The 13,526-nt window shown below is 44.9% G+C and overlaps 1 protein-coding gene across 1 annotated transcript in view; it reads right to left on the bottom strand.

The window, feature by feature from the left end:
• LOC119406358 (uncharacterized) overlaps positions 1–3,611 on the bottom strand; it is a 289,530-nt gene extending 285,919 nt beyond the window's left edge. Inside the window, exon 1 of the mRNA XM_037673102.2 lies at positions 3,306–3,611. Coding sequence (XP_037529030.1) covers positions 3,306–3,362 — 57 coding nt within the window. The 5' untranslated portion in view covers positions 3,363–3,611. The remainder of the gene's footprint in view (positions 1–3,305) is intronic.
• Between the last annotated feature and the right edge of the window lie 9,915 nt (positions 3,612–13,526).

Here is a 13,526-nt window from a genome sequence, read left to right as displayed (position 1 = left end):
GACACATTTTATGAGTGCTGCGTGTGTGTGCTCTCTCCAGAATGAGTAAGAAATCGTCAGAACTTTAACGCACTTCATACAAACGCAAAAAAAAAAGTATTTTCGCTTTCTCGCCGTCAGAGTAAATGATAGAGGGGCCAATTTTTAAAAGGGAGACTTGTTCAACTTAATTTGGCTCTGCACGCGTTGATCGTTCCTACAATTCCGCATGCTCCGAATATTTCCCAGATAGCGAAAACACTGCTTATGTCTCCCTAATGATGCATCTCTTCTAATAGAACGTGTTCAGTGTTGTGCAGTTAACCAAAGCTTGCCAACTAAACCCAGGAAAAAGGTAATCGACAAATGGCGCTCTTACAGCGGCCATAAACTGAAATAGGGACGCTTCATATGGGATGGCATTTCGTTTCTGAACTAATTAAGCACGCAGGCATTGTACCGGATATCCCAAAGGAGTAAATACTGCACGCCTAGGAAGGTCTGTTTGCTTTTTTTTTTTATGAATGACTCGGTCTCTCTATAACGGATTGGTTCGAAACGATGCATACTCAGTACTGTGTTTTCTTTCGTCGTTTCTGTGCTTGATCAGAAACGCATTCTAAACTGCACACTAAGTTGGAAGTATGACAGTGGTTAAGCTGTCCAAACTTCGGTGCATATTTGCGCAATGAAAGATTTATTGAGCATCAAATACAGCATGTATGTATGTATGTATGTATGTATGTATGTATGTATGTATGTATGTATGTATGTATGTATGTATGTATGTATGTATGTATGTATGTATGTATGTATGTATGTATGTATGTATGTATGTATGTATGTATGTATGTATGTATGTGTTTTTTCAGCTGCAGAACTACACGAAATTTAACAATGTGAACCTCCCAGACAAAACAAAGAGAAGTTTAATGCAAGTTCAAATTAGCATACAGCAAGACAGAAAACTCAAAGCTTCGTTTTTTTTTTTTGTCCCTGCTATGGAAATGCTTCGATTATAGAATTCATAGCTTTCACCTTCATTTTATCACTAGGGAAGTTCAGCCAACTTCTGCAGAGGAGGTCGGCGGGGATCCCTTGGGATACCGCAGCCTAGCGCAACCAGTCTTCGTACTGGTCCCCTCTTTATTATTTTTTGTTTGTTCTGGGAGCAATAAAGATATCACCACCACCACCAACTTCTGCAGCTGTCGGTAAGCTTGAATCCACAGCAATAGCTGTATTTCTCGAAGACCGCTACATTCGTCTCATCCAAGTAATGTGCCACTATCGTGATAAGCCCCTAACCGCGTTATCGTACCCTCAAAAGATAGTTCGTGGCCGCGAACTGACTGCCTTTACAGCTTCATATTAAAACTTCTAGAACGAAATGTGGCGCCTGTGTCGTCAGCGTGTCACTCTAGCATGGTTTGTTCAGCTATCGGAGTGATAAGAAGCAAATAGACGCATCTTTAGTACGCCATTACAGCTTGAAGCAACGTTGTAAACTCTAGTATTTACTACTGGCCTTCTTGAAGCTCACTTTTTGTGTGCTAAGTCTGTGGTAACGCTAAACTTTACCTTTTTTTAGCCTCTATTTTGTACCATATTAACGCCTTCACAACATTACAGACCATTAGGACTTTTTAGAATATGAAAATTAAGTTTGCATGATGAGCGTTAGCAGATGTCGTTAGCAGCGGCACGCATACTCGTAGGCATTGCGACTCACTTTTGCGTTGGAATTTAGATGACGGAATGAAATTGTTGAGCACGTAAAGAATATTTACCGAAGTCACGACACATCTGAAGCTAGCACGCAACATATTTGAAGCAGCCAGAGGAATAAATGAAAGTGTGCAGAGTCCTTCCTCAAAAAATTCATAAGAAATTTTTGGAAAAGCATGCACGCCACCCGTGATAACTGCGATTGATGAACAAATGCAACTCGTTCTAGGAATGTTAGTGTGAAGCTTGCACCAAAAAGAGACACTCGTAAGCGCCTTAGACCGGGGGGATATGAAAGGGCAAATTGTCATACTGTTTGTAGGTAAACTCGTCAGCAAGAGTCAGCCACCGTATGTCATGGCCTCAAACAGAATGGCAAAAGAAGTCGGCGTTTCCATTGACGCAGCCGATTTGTGTAGGCACAAAAGGGCCGACATTTTGGTTCACATTTCGCTTGTTTACAGCGTCTCTGGAAGCGCCTGCTGTAAGTAAGATTTTATGAAGTTACGCGTTTTCTATAGCATGCGACACAAAGATGATTGTCGGAAAGTGGGGGTCATTCGTTACAAAGAGCACGTGAAGAAGTCACGCGGAGTTCTTCACGCACGCATTGCATCATTCCGGAAGGAGTCGCGGATAAACGATCACGGGACTGCTCGAAAACACTGTAATGGTTTTTATTCGCGGGTATCCGTTCATCTCTATTTGTACTCCCAACACCAACACATCACTGCCGCCAAATTACCACTAGGTGTTCGACTTGGCAGGTGCTAACGAAAAAAAGCAGAAAGTGCTGCGCTTGCTATCTGGAAGGCAAAATTGCTTTGTACTTATGTGAACTCTCCTACAGTTTATTTTATTCTTACTAACTTTGTCTGATTGTATCAGTCTTTAGTTGTTGAAGGCTGATGATTGCTGTACCTTACATATGTGTCGTTAAGGCCCTTCATATGAATATACATGATGATGATGATGATGATGATGATGATGATGATGATGAGAACGACGACGATGATTATGCAGCGAATGAGCACACGCAGAAATGCCATCGCAGGAAAGACCTCGTTTGCGTTGGCTATTCCTCACCGAATATATTATTCGCGTCATTTTCAAGGGTGAATTCGTGAAACTAAGATTCCATAAATAAAATGAGTACTAGCATTACGGTAACCAAGTTTACATTCTTTTCGTTTTGGTAAGCCAGCTACCTTAGCACAATAGAATAAGAGTCAACCTCTGATTCCATTCATGCAAGGCCAGAGGCGTCTTGGTTTTCAGCGCCCTAGTAACCGGCAAAAAATTTGGACCTTCCTAGCGGCGTCAAGCACGTACAATCTCGTTCTCCCATTTAGCGGTCACTCCCGGAATCAGTAGCGAATTTCGATTCCGGAAGGAGGGAAGGAGGGGGGGGGGGTACCAGAATGTGGGGTGTGTGCCTGTCTGATGGAAAGCAGGGGTGGGGGGGCTGCGTTGATGTGGAATAACTTTTGGGGGGTGTTAGGGGGGGTGGGGTCGAGGGTGTAAAACCCATGCCCGGAACCCTCGTTCACCGTTCGTGGATAGACAGCAAAAGGAGAAGCAAGGTTGTGGCAACTCACCTTTCGGCCGTCGCGGTACTTGAGCGATCCTTCGATCACGGTCCTCGGGTCGCACATGGTCGCAGTTGAGACGCACAAATCCGTTCAGTGCCACGTAATGACGCGGAGCCGTGGTGGGTCGTCGTCGTCGTCCTTCGTCGGCCGCGTTTTCCGGGCGTCGTCGTGCATCACGCGCACATGGAGTCGACGACGAGCGTCACGAGGCGGCGAGCGATTGCGCCGGATGAAGAGCGCGCCGCGTCGCTGGAGGACCGTGGTGGTCGTGTCCCGGCGCCCCGCTATGGGCCGACGCACCGCGTTCAATCTGGCCGCCTTCTGGCGGCTGCTGCTTGGGGGGCGCACGTCGCGCGAGACTCGCGCCCGGCGCCCGCTCTGATTGGCTGCGCGGCTGCGACTCGGACGCTACCCTGGCGGCGGCCGAGTCGCAGCCAGAGCGGGTATCACCGGGACGCAACGCCGAAATCGCGAGAAGCGGCCTGCCGACCACGTGTTGGCGGATGTTGTCAGTGTTGTCGGGCTGTTTTGTTGTGGGGCGAACTTAGTGTGCCGACGCCGCGCGAGAAGCAAAGCCCCGGTCGATTATGAGCAAGCACCACAGCGCTGGAAATATGACGGCCCTTTGTTCCGTTTGTCGTTGAGTCAGGCCCGAAGCCGTGCGCGATGAGTCGCCTCAGACCGCGCGCTCGGGTTCGCCGACAGAGAGAGAGAGCGAAAAAAAAATATCAGAATAAGATCAACGTGCTCATTTTTCTCAGCCAGCGCACTTTTCTTCGAAGTTATATAGACGGCCCCCTCCGTTTTCCGTTTTCTTTTTTCTGATTCCGGGACGCCCGGTTCAAATCCAATGCGCGCAATGTGCCGAAGGCTTTCAAGCCGAGTCACTAATAACTCCTGGCAACTTATCTTCCTACATTATTAACAGGATCCTTTGCCTTGTTTTGGCTCATTAAATGCAGCATACGAAAGTGGCTTTGTATTCGCCTGGCTGCATAAGCGCTTCCATTTCAGATTTTTTTATTTATGGAGATTTAGCCGCTATGTACTTTATGACATGCATGGTATCAAGCAAAAAGCATCAAGCGAGTTCTGAAAAAAAAAAAAAAAAAGCAGAATAGTGTCACCTGCGTTTACATTCTTGTATGTACTATTTAAAAGCTTCAAGGTACACTACATAAAAAAAGCGGTAGCAAAGTGCGGACGCCGTTATAATAAAGCGCTATCTACCAAAAGTAAAAGAGGGATGCCTAAGTGTAACGTGTATTTTAGAAGAAACACGCAGTGGTAAAGAGGAAGCACAGAGGGCTGAGCGGGGTTTAAGTTGTCTTCCCCAGAAAACCGGGAAAACGAGCACAGGGCGTTACACATGTAGAGAGGGAAAAGAAAATTAATACAGCACTGTAGGTGCGGGGGAGAGAGTGCGAGATAGAGGAGGCAACCTCGTGTTAGTGGCAATTGCCCCGTCGATTAATATACAAATTATGAATATGTACATTTCAGCGCTTCTAGCATTTTCTGCTCGTGAACGCTTGTGACAACTTCCATATAAGTCATCTCATTTTTCTTCGACGCATGAGAGGCAACTTTTTAAAGCAATACAACGTGTCCCAACTATTATGTTAGTTAGGAAAAAAGATAGGTTGCGCAAGGAGGACCGAATACATATATTGCTCACAGTCGAGGCACCAGACAATTTTTGGTTGACGATGTATAGCGCTGTTAACCATAATTAATTTTTTAACTCGATAATTGCTGCCCCAGGCCCCTATTTTGTAGCGATTCTTTTTCCGATTACAACGTCTATTCGCGATTTTGTATCTTTTGCACCCACGTTTTCAACCGGACCGGCCGCTCGTGAGAGATGGATGATAAGAATAAGGGGATGGAGAAGATGGCATCGCTGCGAGATAATAGCCTTAAGTGTCGCTTGTGAAATTGTAACCAATTATAAGGAATGCGTAATTATGGGGTTGACAGCAACACCACAATTGCAGAATATTTATTTTTTTCTGGCTAAGAAAGAAAGCCCACAAACCGCGTATAACACTAAACCCACGCACAGAAAGCAGCGCCGTCACACGAGCTTATTATTATTATTATTATTATTATTTGATACGCATACACAAATACGCAATAAAACAGACGAATGAGGGAGAGAGCAGACTGATGACAACTGCCACCTATAGGGGCACAACGCCTGCCTATCTCTTCTGGAAGGAAGGATGATATGGGGGAAAGGAAGATAGGAGGAGAGAAAGAGGAAAGAAGATAAGAAAGTAATGAAGAAAATGGCAAAGACTTGGGCAAAAATAAGTAAAAACACGAAAAAAAAAAAACGTCTACAAACGGGTGGCCAGATCCGTTTGGCCCATAAAATTGAGCAGTGCTCGATGGGCAAACGTGCCCAGAAATAAGGCATGGAGGAAAAGTTACCGTTAACAATGTACTGCGCGAAAGTTCTTAGTTTTAACAGCCGCATATACCGCAGTTAAGTAAGCGTCCGCTCACTAAATAAATTAGAAAGCGCGATGTCACGCGCGTACACATGAAAAAAAGAGACTGAGCGCGCACGATGAGCGCGAGCACTCACTGACACAACTCTGGCGCAGTGATCGGCGCAGGCAGGTGAGCGAAAGCCTCGCGATTCCTCTCGCGTCAAGGCGTCTATGAAACTATGAGATAACGCAACTTCTAACATTTCGAGTGGAAAAATAGTTCACACGAAGCCACCATAAATGTCGGCTGGCTAAGCCTTTGCCACTGTCGCAGATTGTCTGCAAGACAGGACGTGCGGCGGACGCCACGCTCCGCTGCGTGCACGCTACCTAGCGCAGCCGCCTACACTGACACGCTTTCCGTCGCGCATAAAAACTTAGACTTTATACGGAACATAACATCAACGGCGAATTCGAGGTTGCAGTTCCCCTATAATTGCCAACGCAATAACAATAAATTGGGTGAGTGAAATGGGGCTTCATTTGTCACGCCGCGACCAAAGCAACGCACGGCCTCGTTGTTGGAACTCAACGAGCGCTGGAAGGCCCTGCCACAGCGTATAAAAAATGCGCACGGGGTTATCTTTTGTGCAGCGATATCTTTCGCACAAAAGCACGTTATTTATGAGATAAGCCAGTCGAGAAAGACGACTAATATAACAGTGGCACGGAATCACGCACAAAGAATAGCCGCGAAATCCCGCCCGATCTCTACTCTCCGTACCAAAATACTTTCTACACTCAAATCAAGGTGATCGTGCCGTCGTCGCTGTATCAAATCGAAGGCCCCCAGTATACACGCATATCACCGAACTTGCAACGCATCGAGCCACCATGCGCGACTGCCATTTAGATACACACTTCACTTATTCGCAGTAAAAGTTTCCATAGGTCTTCCCAACAGTGAGAAATCAACCAAAGCCCGAATGTAAAAAAAAAAAGGAAAATCTGCGAAAAGTAGCAGTGGTGGTGGCTGAGAGGCAAAACGACGCTCTCATTCACTACTACTTGTCTGATTATGAGTAAGCAGCGTGCCACTTGCTCATCTTCGTCGTCCTTGATGCCGCTTGTGTTTTTTTTTTTTTTTTTGCTCATTAAAGCGATGCAACGTACGCGTCGAGATGAGAAAGGGGCAGAATGCTTACGCATATTCGCATACTCCTCTGTGCTTGTATATTTGTTCCCGCTTCCGCCGCGGCCGGAACTCCCACTGCCGTTCAGCGTTTCTACATCGCGGTGGTGTAGGAACGCCGTCGCAGCGTTCCTACAAAGCCATCCACGGCACAAATGGTTCAGCTATATTGATTCCGTAAGCGTGGGGGTTCAGCCCAGTGAGTAAGATATTCGGCTTTCTTTAATTTTGAAATGATGAACATGAAAGGTGGACGCCTTTAAGGTGGCACCGGTTACTCCTTCCCGCTTAGCAAAAGAAACATAAAATACGAAAAAAAAAACAAGAAAGATGATCCAATATATGTCATCCAGTAGAACACCATATGTAAAAAAAAAACAAACAATGCAATTCAACAGTACATGGATGACAAATATTCCAGCCCGAATTCAAGTAAGAATTTAAGTTCACATATAACATGTATAATGTCGGCTTCTGAGCATGAGGACGTAGGTTCGAGTCTAACCCCAGGCAATGTTTTCTTTTTTTTCCGGACATGCTCATCCCGGCCACACCTGGTAAGTCGTGGATTTGAGTCTGTATTCACTATGTCCTGCTATGTGCTTTCCATTTCTATGGAGCTCTATGTATTTCTTAAGGAAACGTTACGTTACACACATGAATTTCGCGGAAGGCTCGCCAGAGAATGCTTACGTATTAAAAGACTAGATTCGTACACCCATACTGCTATAAGTATACATGGATAGGTGCACCTGTAATGCACGTTTTTATACCAGTGCATGATTCTTGTCCCATTATTCACCTGATACGTTGGGGATGATTCATACAGCCAAGGAACGCGACAAGGTTTGCATTAAAAGCATATTTTCAGTGAGTTTCAGTGACCCGAGTATCCCGACCGTCGAGTACATGCGTCGATGTGCATGATACCCGGCAGTCATCACTACCGATGCGTAGCGATTACCAATGAAAAGTTAGGCATAGTTATAGGGCGTGGCCAGAAGTTTCCTTCAGGAGTATGTATGTTTGCGCGTGTGTTTGTATGTGTGCGCGCATATATACTCACACAAAATGTAGACATTTCGATCGGGTGGGGGGTTTGAAACCCCCAGACCACCGTCTTGGCTAAGTACTCAAGCATTTGACTGTCAGCAACACCAAGCTTAGGGAGGAAGGAGTCGGCTCAAGTCCTTGCCAAAGATGCAGGCGATGAGCCATATGCCATGCGCGCGCATTCGGCCGCAGTTGGCGTTGGTGAGTGTAATGACATTTAATCCCTTTTACCGCGGGCGCCTACATGCTTGGTCAAGTGGTTACGCGTCCATTGATTGCCACAGCTGGCCTCTGCTGCCCCTGTTTACAAAGGCAGCGCACGACGTTGGTCCAGCCCAGCAAGCTGCTCTTCAGGCGGTCGTCGCAGGAAATGACTGCGTGAACTCGATGAAACAATGTTCAACGCTTCAGAAGACATGTCAATATCCCGTATCCATCTTTCCGTGCTCATTATTCACAGTCGAAATTGCGCTCGCACATCCGCATGGCGCGCCTGCTAAAACATAGAGCTAGAAACTGTATTGCTCTACACACTGTTATGTACTTTCGACCACTGCAACAAATCTGGATTACTGCGATTTGCTCATCTTTGTTTATTTATTTTTATTATTTTTATTATTTATCATTTATTTTTATTTATTTATTTACAGTGGTGTGGAAGCGACTGGTTGCCATTTTCTCGGTTCTGTAAAGTGATTTTTTTTTTAGCAATGCTTATACATTATTTTCTAGGTAGGCCTAATCACTCGTCAACGAGTTAGTTAGATTACGTCCCTCGGAATTAAGACATCTATGATCTTGAAGTGTGTAGTAGCTAACAGAAACCACTTAATATTTTTGATCACTCGTTTACGCTGTGACGTCTGACGAAAAGTTCAGATCCGCACGTTCTTAAGTTACCCAATACGCTAATGTGTTAACGACCCAACGAGTTCACGATACTAAGACCTGACTATCATGCTCAGTGAACCTCAGTGAATGAAGCCGGACGTTAGCAGGACAACAGAAGAGCATGTGATAGCACGAGCGAGTGTACGCTAAATTTGCGGTATTTTTCTAGAAATTTTGCCTTCGACAGAAAATAACAAAGGCTTCGTTTAAGGTAAACGATGTTCCACGTTCTATTTCAGGCCTGTAGCGTAAGAAACAAGGGCGAAAGAATGCTGGGGTGAGAGTACAGTAAAGACAAGCAAACGAAATGTCATTAATACGTGTTACGTCTGATCGTGTCCATAAGCTTTGTGTCCTTTTATTATTTACTTTATCTATAACTGGCTCCCCCCACCCAATTTAATGTATGGCAGCAAACAACATATCCGATTTTGATGACCTCCCCATCCTTTCCTTCCTTTCACGCCATTATCTACGTTGTCACGTGCAAACAAATCGGCCAATAGCTGTCTATTTCCAGCGACGCAAGGTAAAGCATCCTGACGCAACGCAAACGATGAAAGGCTGCGAAGAATCGCAGTAACAATAAAGTAACCACGTTTCGGTTTCACATTTAAGCGGGCGAAGTTCTGGCTGCTTTCGCAAGCCGTGTATGTGCGTGCACTTGTGCTCTCGCATTTGAGAACAAGACGGCGTGTGTCGAGGCAACGGTCTCGGAGGGCTCCCGGCAATCGATTGAGGAAATTCGTTCGAGAGAAGACCCCCGACCCCCATTTTCTCCCGGCCACGGTTATTTGCCGCGCAGTGGTCGAAATGCGCATGTTAACTATTTCTTAGTAGGCCTCCCCAACCGGAGTCCCCGCAGCCGGTGTCACCCCGGCCCGTGCCTCCCCAGCGGCGGCGGGTGGTCGGTCGGCGCGGTCTGGCTGTCCTCCCCTAATGAAGAGATATATCGAGACTCCGAGCGCGAGATTTCTCGCGCGGATTGGCCACCACGATCTTGCCGGAAGGCTGCGTTGGCCGGATCGGAGGTTTACGTTTTTCTCTCTCGACGTTCGCAAAAGCTCCTTCCGGATTATCTGCAAAAGCCCGCTCCTTTGAATCAAAGTCACTTTTCGCCGTTGATGGAGATACGCGGAAGCGAGGTATACACCATTTTCTGGTCGATGTCTCGTCTAATGGTCGCACTTAATTTTGTGTGAGTGGAAACGAATGAGGAGAAAGCTAAAGCTTGCGAGCTGTAATTGCAATACACAAAACAATCGAAAACGAAGCAGCAGGTTGTATATATATATATATATATATATATATATATATATATATATATATATATATATATATATATATATATATTTCGAAAGTAGACGTGTTTGTTTCAGAAACAAAGCTCGGGCTCCGCCCAAAACGTCGACGAAATAAATAGTTCTTGAAAAAAACAGCGCATCTGCATTTCAACTATAACCTTGCAGAAAGTGAAGTTATCTCTTCTACATTAAGGCCGCTGTATATACTCGGAGTGAGCAGGAAGCGGGGCTACAGCCACGCACACTTCCATGCATGTGTCAATTGAAAAATAATGCGGTCGGAGAAAGATTCTAGCGCATTTATATGCACTACAGTGCGTGCGAAAAGCAGCATAGTCTGGTCCTTACAGTCCGATTGCCATGTCGCAGTTACTGTCCTTATTCTGAACTAGGTACCCAACACTAATAGAAATACTTTTTGTATCCGGGCATCCGCTATCACTTAGGCAAGTATTTGTATGCGCGAAATGATCAAGGTTTGAGACAAATACGGGCAGAAAAACGATACCGTACAAGACCGTTTAGTTGGGAAATATAACTCATATAACCTCACCGTTGATTCGTTAGCAAACGCTGTGACATGTTTGTCACTCGCGCGAAAACGGAATTTCTCTACAAAGCATATCAAGAAGCTCCGCGCTTATGGGTAAAATTAAGAGTGCTTCCGAAGAAACAGATCAAAGTGTGTGATTTTTAAACTCCAATGTGTGCGCTCCCCCCTTCACGGCAAGTGATGCCTCGAAACTCCGCAGCTCTAGGGAGATTTTGGACGAGTCTATCCATCAGAACGTGAGTGCGTGTATACAAATCACGGCGCAAATATTTCCCATAATATCGAAATTTGCTTATAAGGGAGACGAATTAGGCAAGGCGAGAGAGTAAATTTTTTCAGACAGCTTCGCGAAGCTACGCTGATTTCTACTCTGAATAATTGCTGTGTATAATTAACGGATGAAGATAGATGAAAGTGAACCAATATACAACTTGCCTCCTCCACGGCGGGAGTACAACCCACACCATCACATGTCTCCTATCATTTAATATCTGGGGTTTAACGTCCCAAACATGTCTCCTATCATATGAGTTGCGGCGGTGGCTTCGTTTCAGTCTATTGAGTTTTATACCAGAATTTTTTAAAAAGAAATCGGGATCCTTGCGTCACTGTGAGCGACCGAATATAGTACATAGCTTTTTCTAAATTTAGTCATGCTAGTAGCAATGATTGTTGACATTTCCTCTCTAAGATTTCTCTAAAATAGTCACGTTTTCACACAGATATATAGGAACCCGTGCAATGGAGCGAAAAATGATAGTAGTAACATTAAGAGATATCGGGTTCCGGGAACAAACTGTGGTAGCGGATATCCTAGTTGATATCATGCGAACGAAATAGACCTGGGCTGCCCACGTAATGCGTCGGACATACAACCGATGGACAGTAAGAGCAACAGAATCGTTACCAAGGGATGGGAAACGCAGTCGAGGAAGGCAGATGGTTAGGTGCACGGACGAAGTTAAGAAGTTCGCGGGGATAAAATGAAATCAGCTCGCACAGGATAGGGTAAACTGGCAATCAGTGGGAGAGGCCTTCGTCCTGCAGTGGACGTAATCAGGCTGAGGACGATTATGATGCCGGGACAGTGATGCCCTCGAACTTATGTTACCGAATAATAGAAGAGCCAAATGCCATCGAACTATTTGCATAACGAATCCGCAAACGACACCCATGCAGATTTCTGAGAAAGAAAGCTGTTGATAAAAAATTCGTCCAAGTCAGTGATTCGTAAACGGGGCATTGTGCTTTTTGAGAAATCAGCGACTTTCTTCGGAGCCTCGTACTACAAAAGAGCGACGACAGTTTTTCTTTTTCATTAACCTTCCTCCCTTTTGTGGGGCTTCGGCAGAACTGATTTGCCAAGAGAATGAGCTGAAAGACTTTTTAGGAAGGGAATATGCTTTGGCCGATGTACCGCATATGAATGCGAGGCGATTACGATAACGGAGTTGAACTTACGAAGTGGCGATGTACCGCATATGAATGCGAGGCGATTACGATAACGGAGTTGAACTTACGAAGTGGAAATATACAGCCATGGTTGTTTGTCCGGTCGCTATAAAGGAAGAAAAACCACAAAGACAACGGAGAAGTCAGAGGCATTAGATAACACACTCGTGTGCTAGGCCGGAAAGCTGTAATTGAAGAGATCATGCGACCGGATGCGGTACGATTTCAGGGCCTCACTCCGAGCTTGGTAGCACAATAGGCTCAAGTAAGGGCTTGCGTAGTTGCCAAGCAATGAAGAGTTTAAGAAAAGGTCTAAAAGCACCTCAGATACTCAAGCTAGCAGTATACCCTTCGATTAATTCCTCCACCGAAAGATTTGCGCGCGAAAACAAAGGCGCATATGTATATATGGAAGAGAAGACAACACGAGCCCTATAGATACTAGCAACCTAAAGTTATTTCGGTATATAACGATGTTTTCTCAAATAAACACTTAGTTGATAGCATGTAGCAGGGTAATAGCCAGAATTTTTTTTTTTTGGGGGGGGGGGGGGGGGTCGACCAACCTTTATGTATTTTTCGTGCGTGTGTTGAGATGTGTGCGGGTATCCCCCCCCCCCCCCACACACACACACACACACGGCCAGGCAAAAGGTAGGTAGCTGTCGTTTTGTGTTCTGCTCCCTGCGTCCGTCTATTTTCGCAAGCAATTTCTTCTACAGAAATCGATATTGCGACTTTCTCAGTTTGCTCTTTTTATTAGCGCGTTTTTCATTCTCCAGTTTTACTGCCTTTAGCAATAAAAGAATGTTGTACCAACTCAACTTAAAATAAGATACACAATTGAAACTAATGTTCAGCACTTCCATTGCAATCTGTAGTTGCGTGGAGACTTTTTTTTTATTGATATGATCTAAGGAGATGTTGGCGCAATGGCTTGTAAAAATCAGCAAATAAAAAAAACACACATTTTACAATAACGTATTCACGAGGAAAAAAAATGAAGCGGGGGCGAGTGGGAAGTATATAGATACCTAACTTGTTCAATTTGCCTCATGTCGAGTATACAGTTAAACCTGCAAAAACATGCATGAAGTTTACGGTGTACCTAGGCTGGAAGAGCTTGAGCGTTCTATTATTACATGCTCCGGTGGAACGTGTTTGTTAATATCCACAGTTTATAAAATAAATATGTATTATTGTACAACACACAGCATAGGTAATTACTCTATACATATATTACATACCGTATGTATACGAACATGCATTAATGCCCGCGCAATTTTGTTGTGATCTGTTCACATCTGATTTTCACGCTCATTTCTGAATGCAAGATAAGCTTTG

The sequence above is a fragment of the Rhipicephalus sanguineus genome, chromosome 1, assembly GCF_013339695.2.
Source record: "Rhipicephalus sanguineus isolate Rsan-2018 chromosome 1, BIME_Rsan_1.4, whole genome shotgun sequence".
Taxonomy (NCBI): domain Eukaryota; kingdom Metazoa; phylum Arthropoda; class Arachnida; order Ixodida; family Ixodidae; genus Rhipicephalus; species Rhipicephalus sanguineus.
The sequence above is the reverse complement of the archived record's forward strand: the minus strand, read 5'-3'. Positions and strand labels throughout refer to the sequence as shown.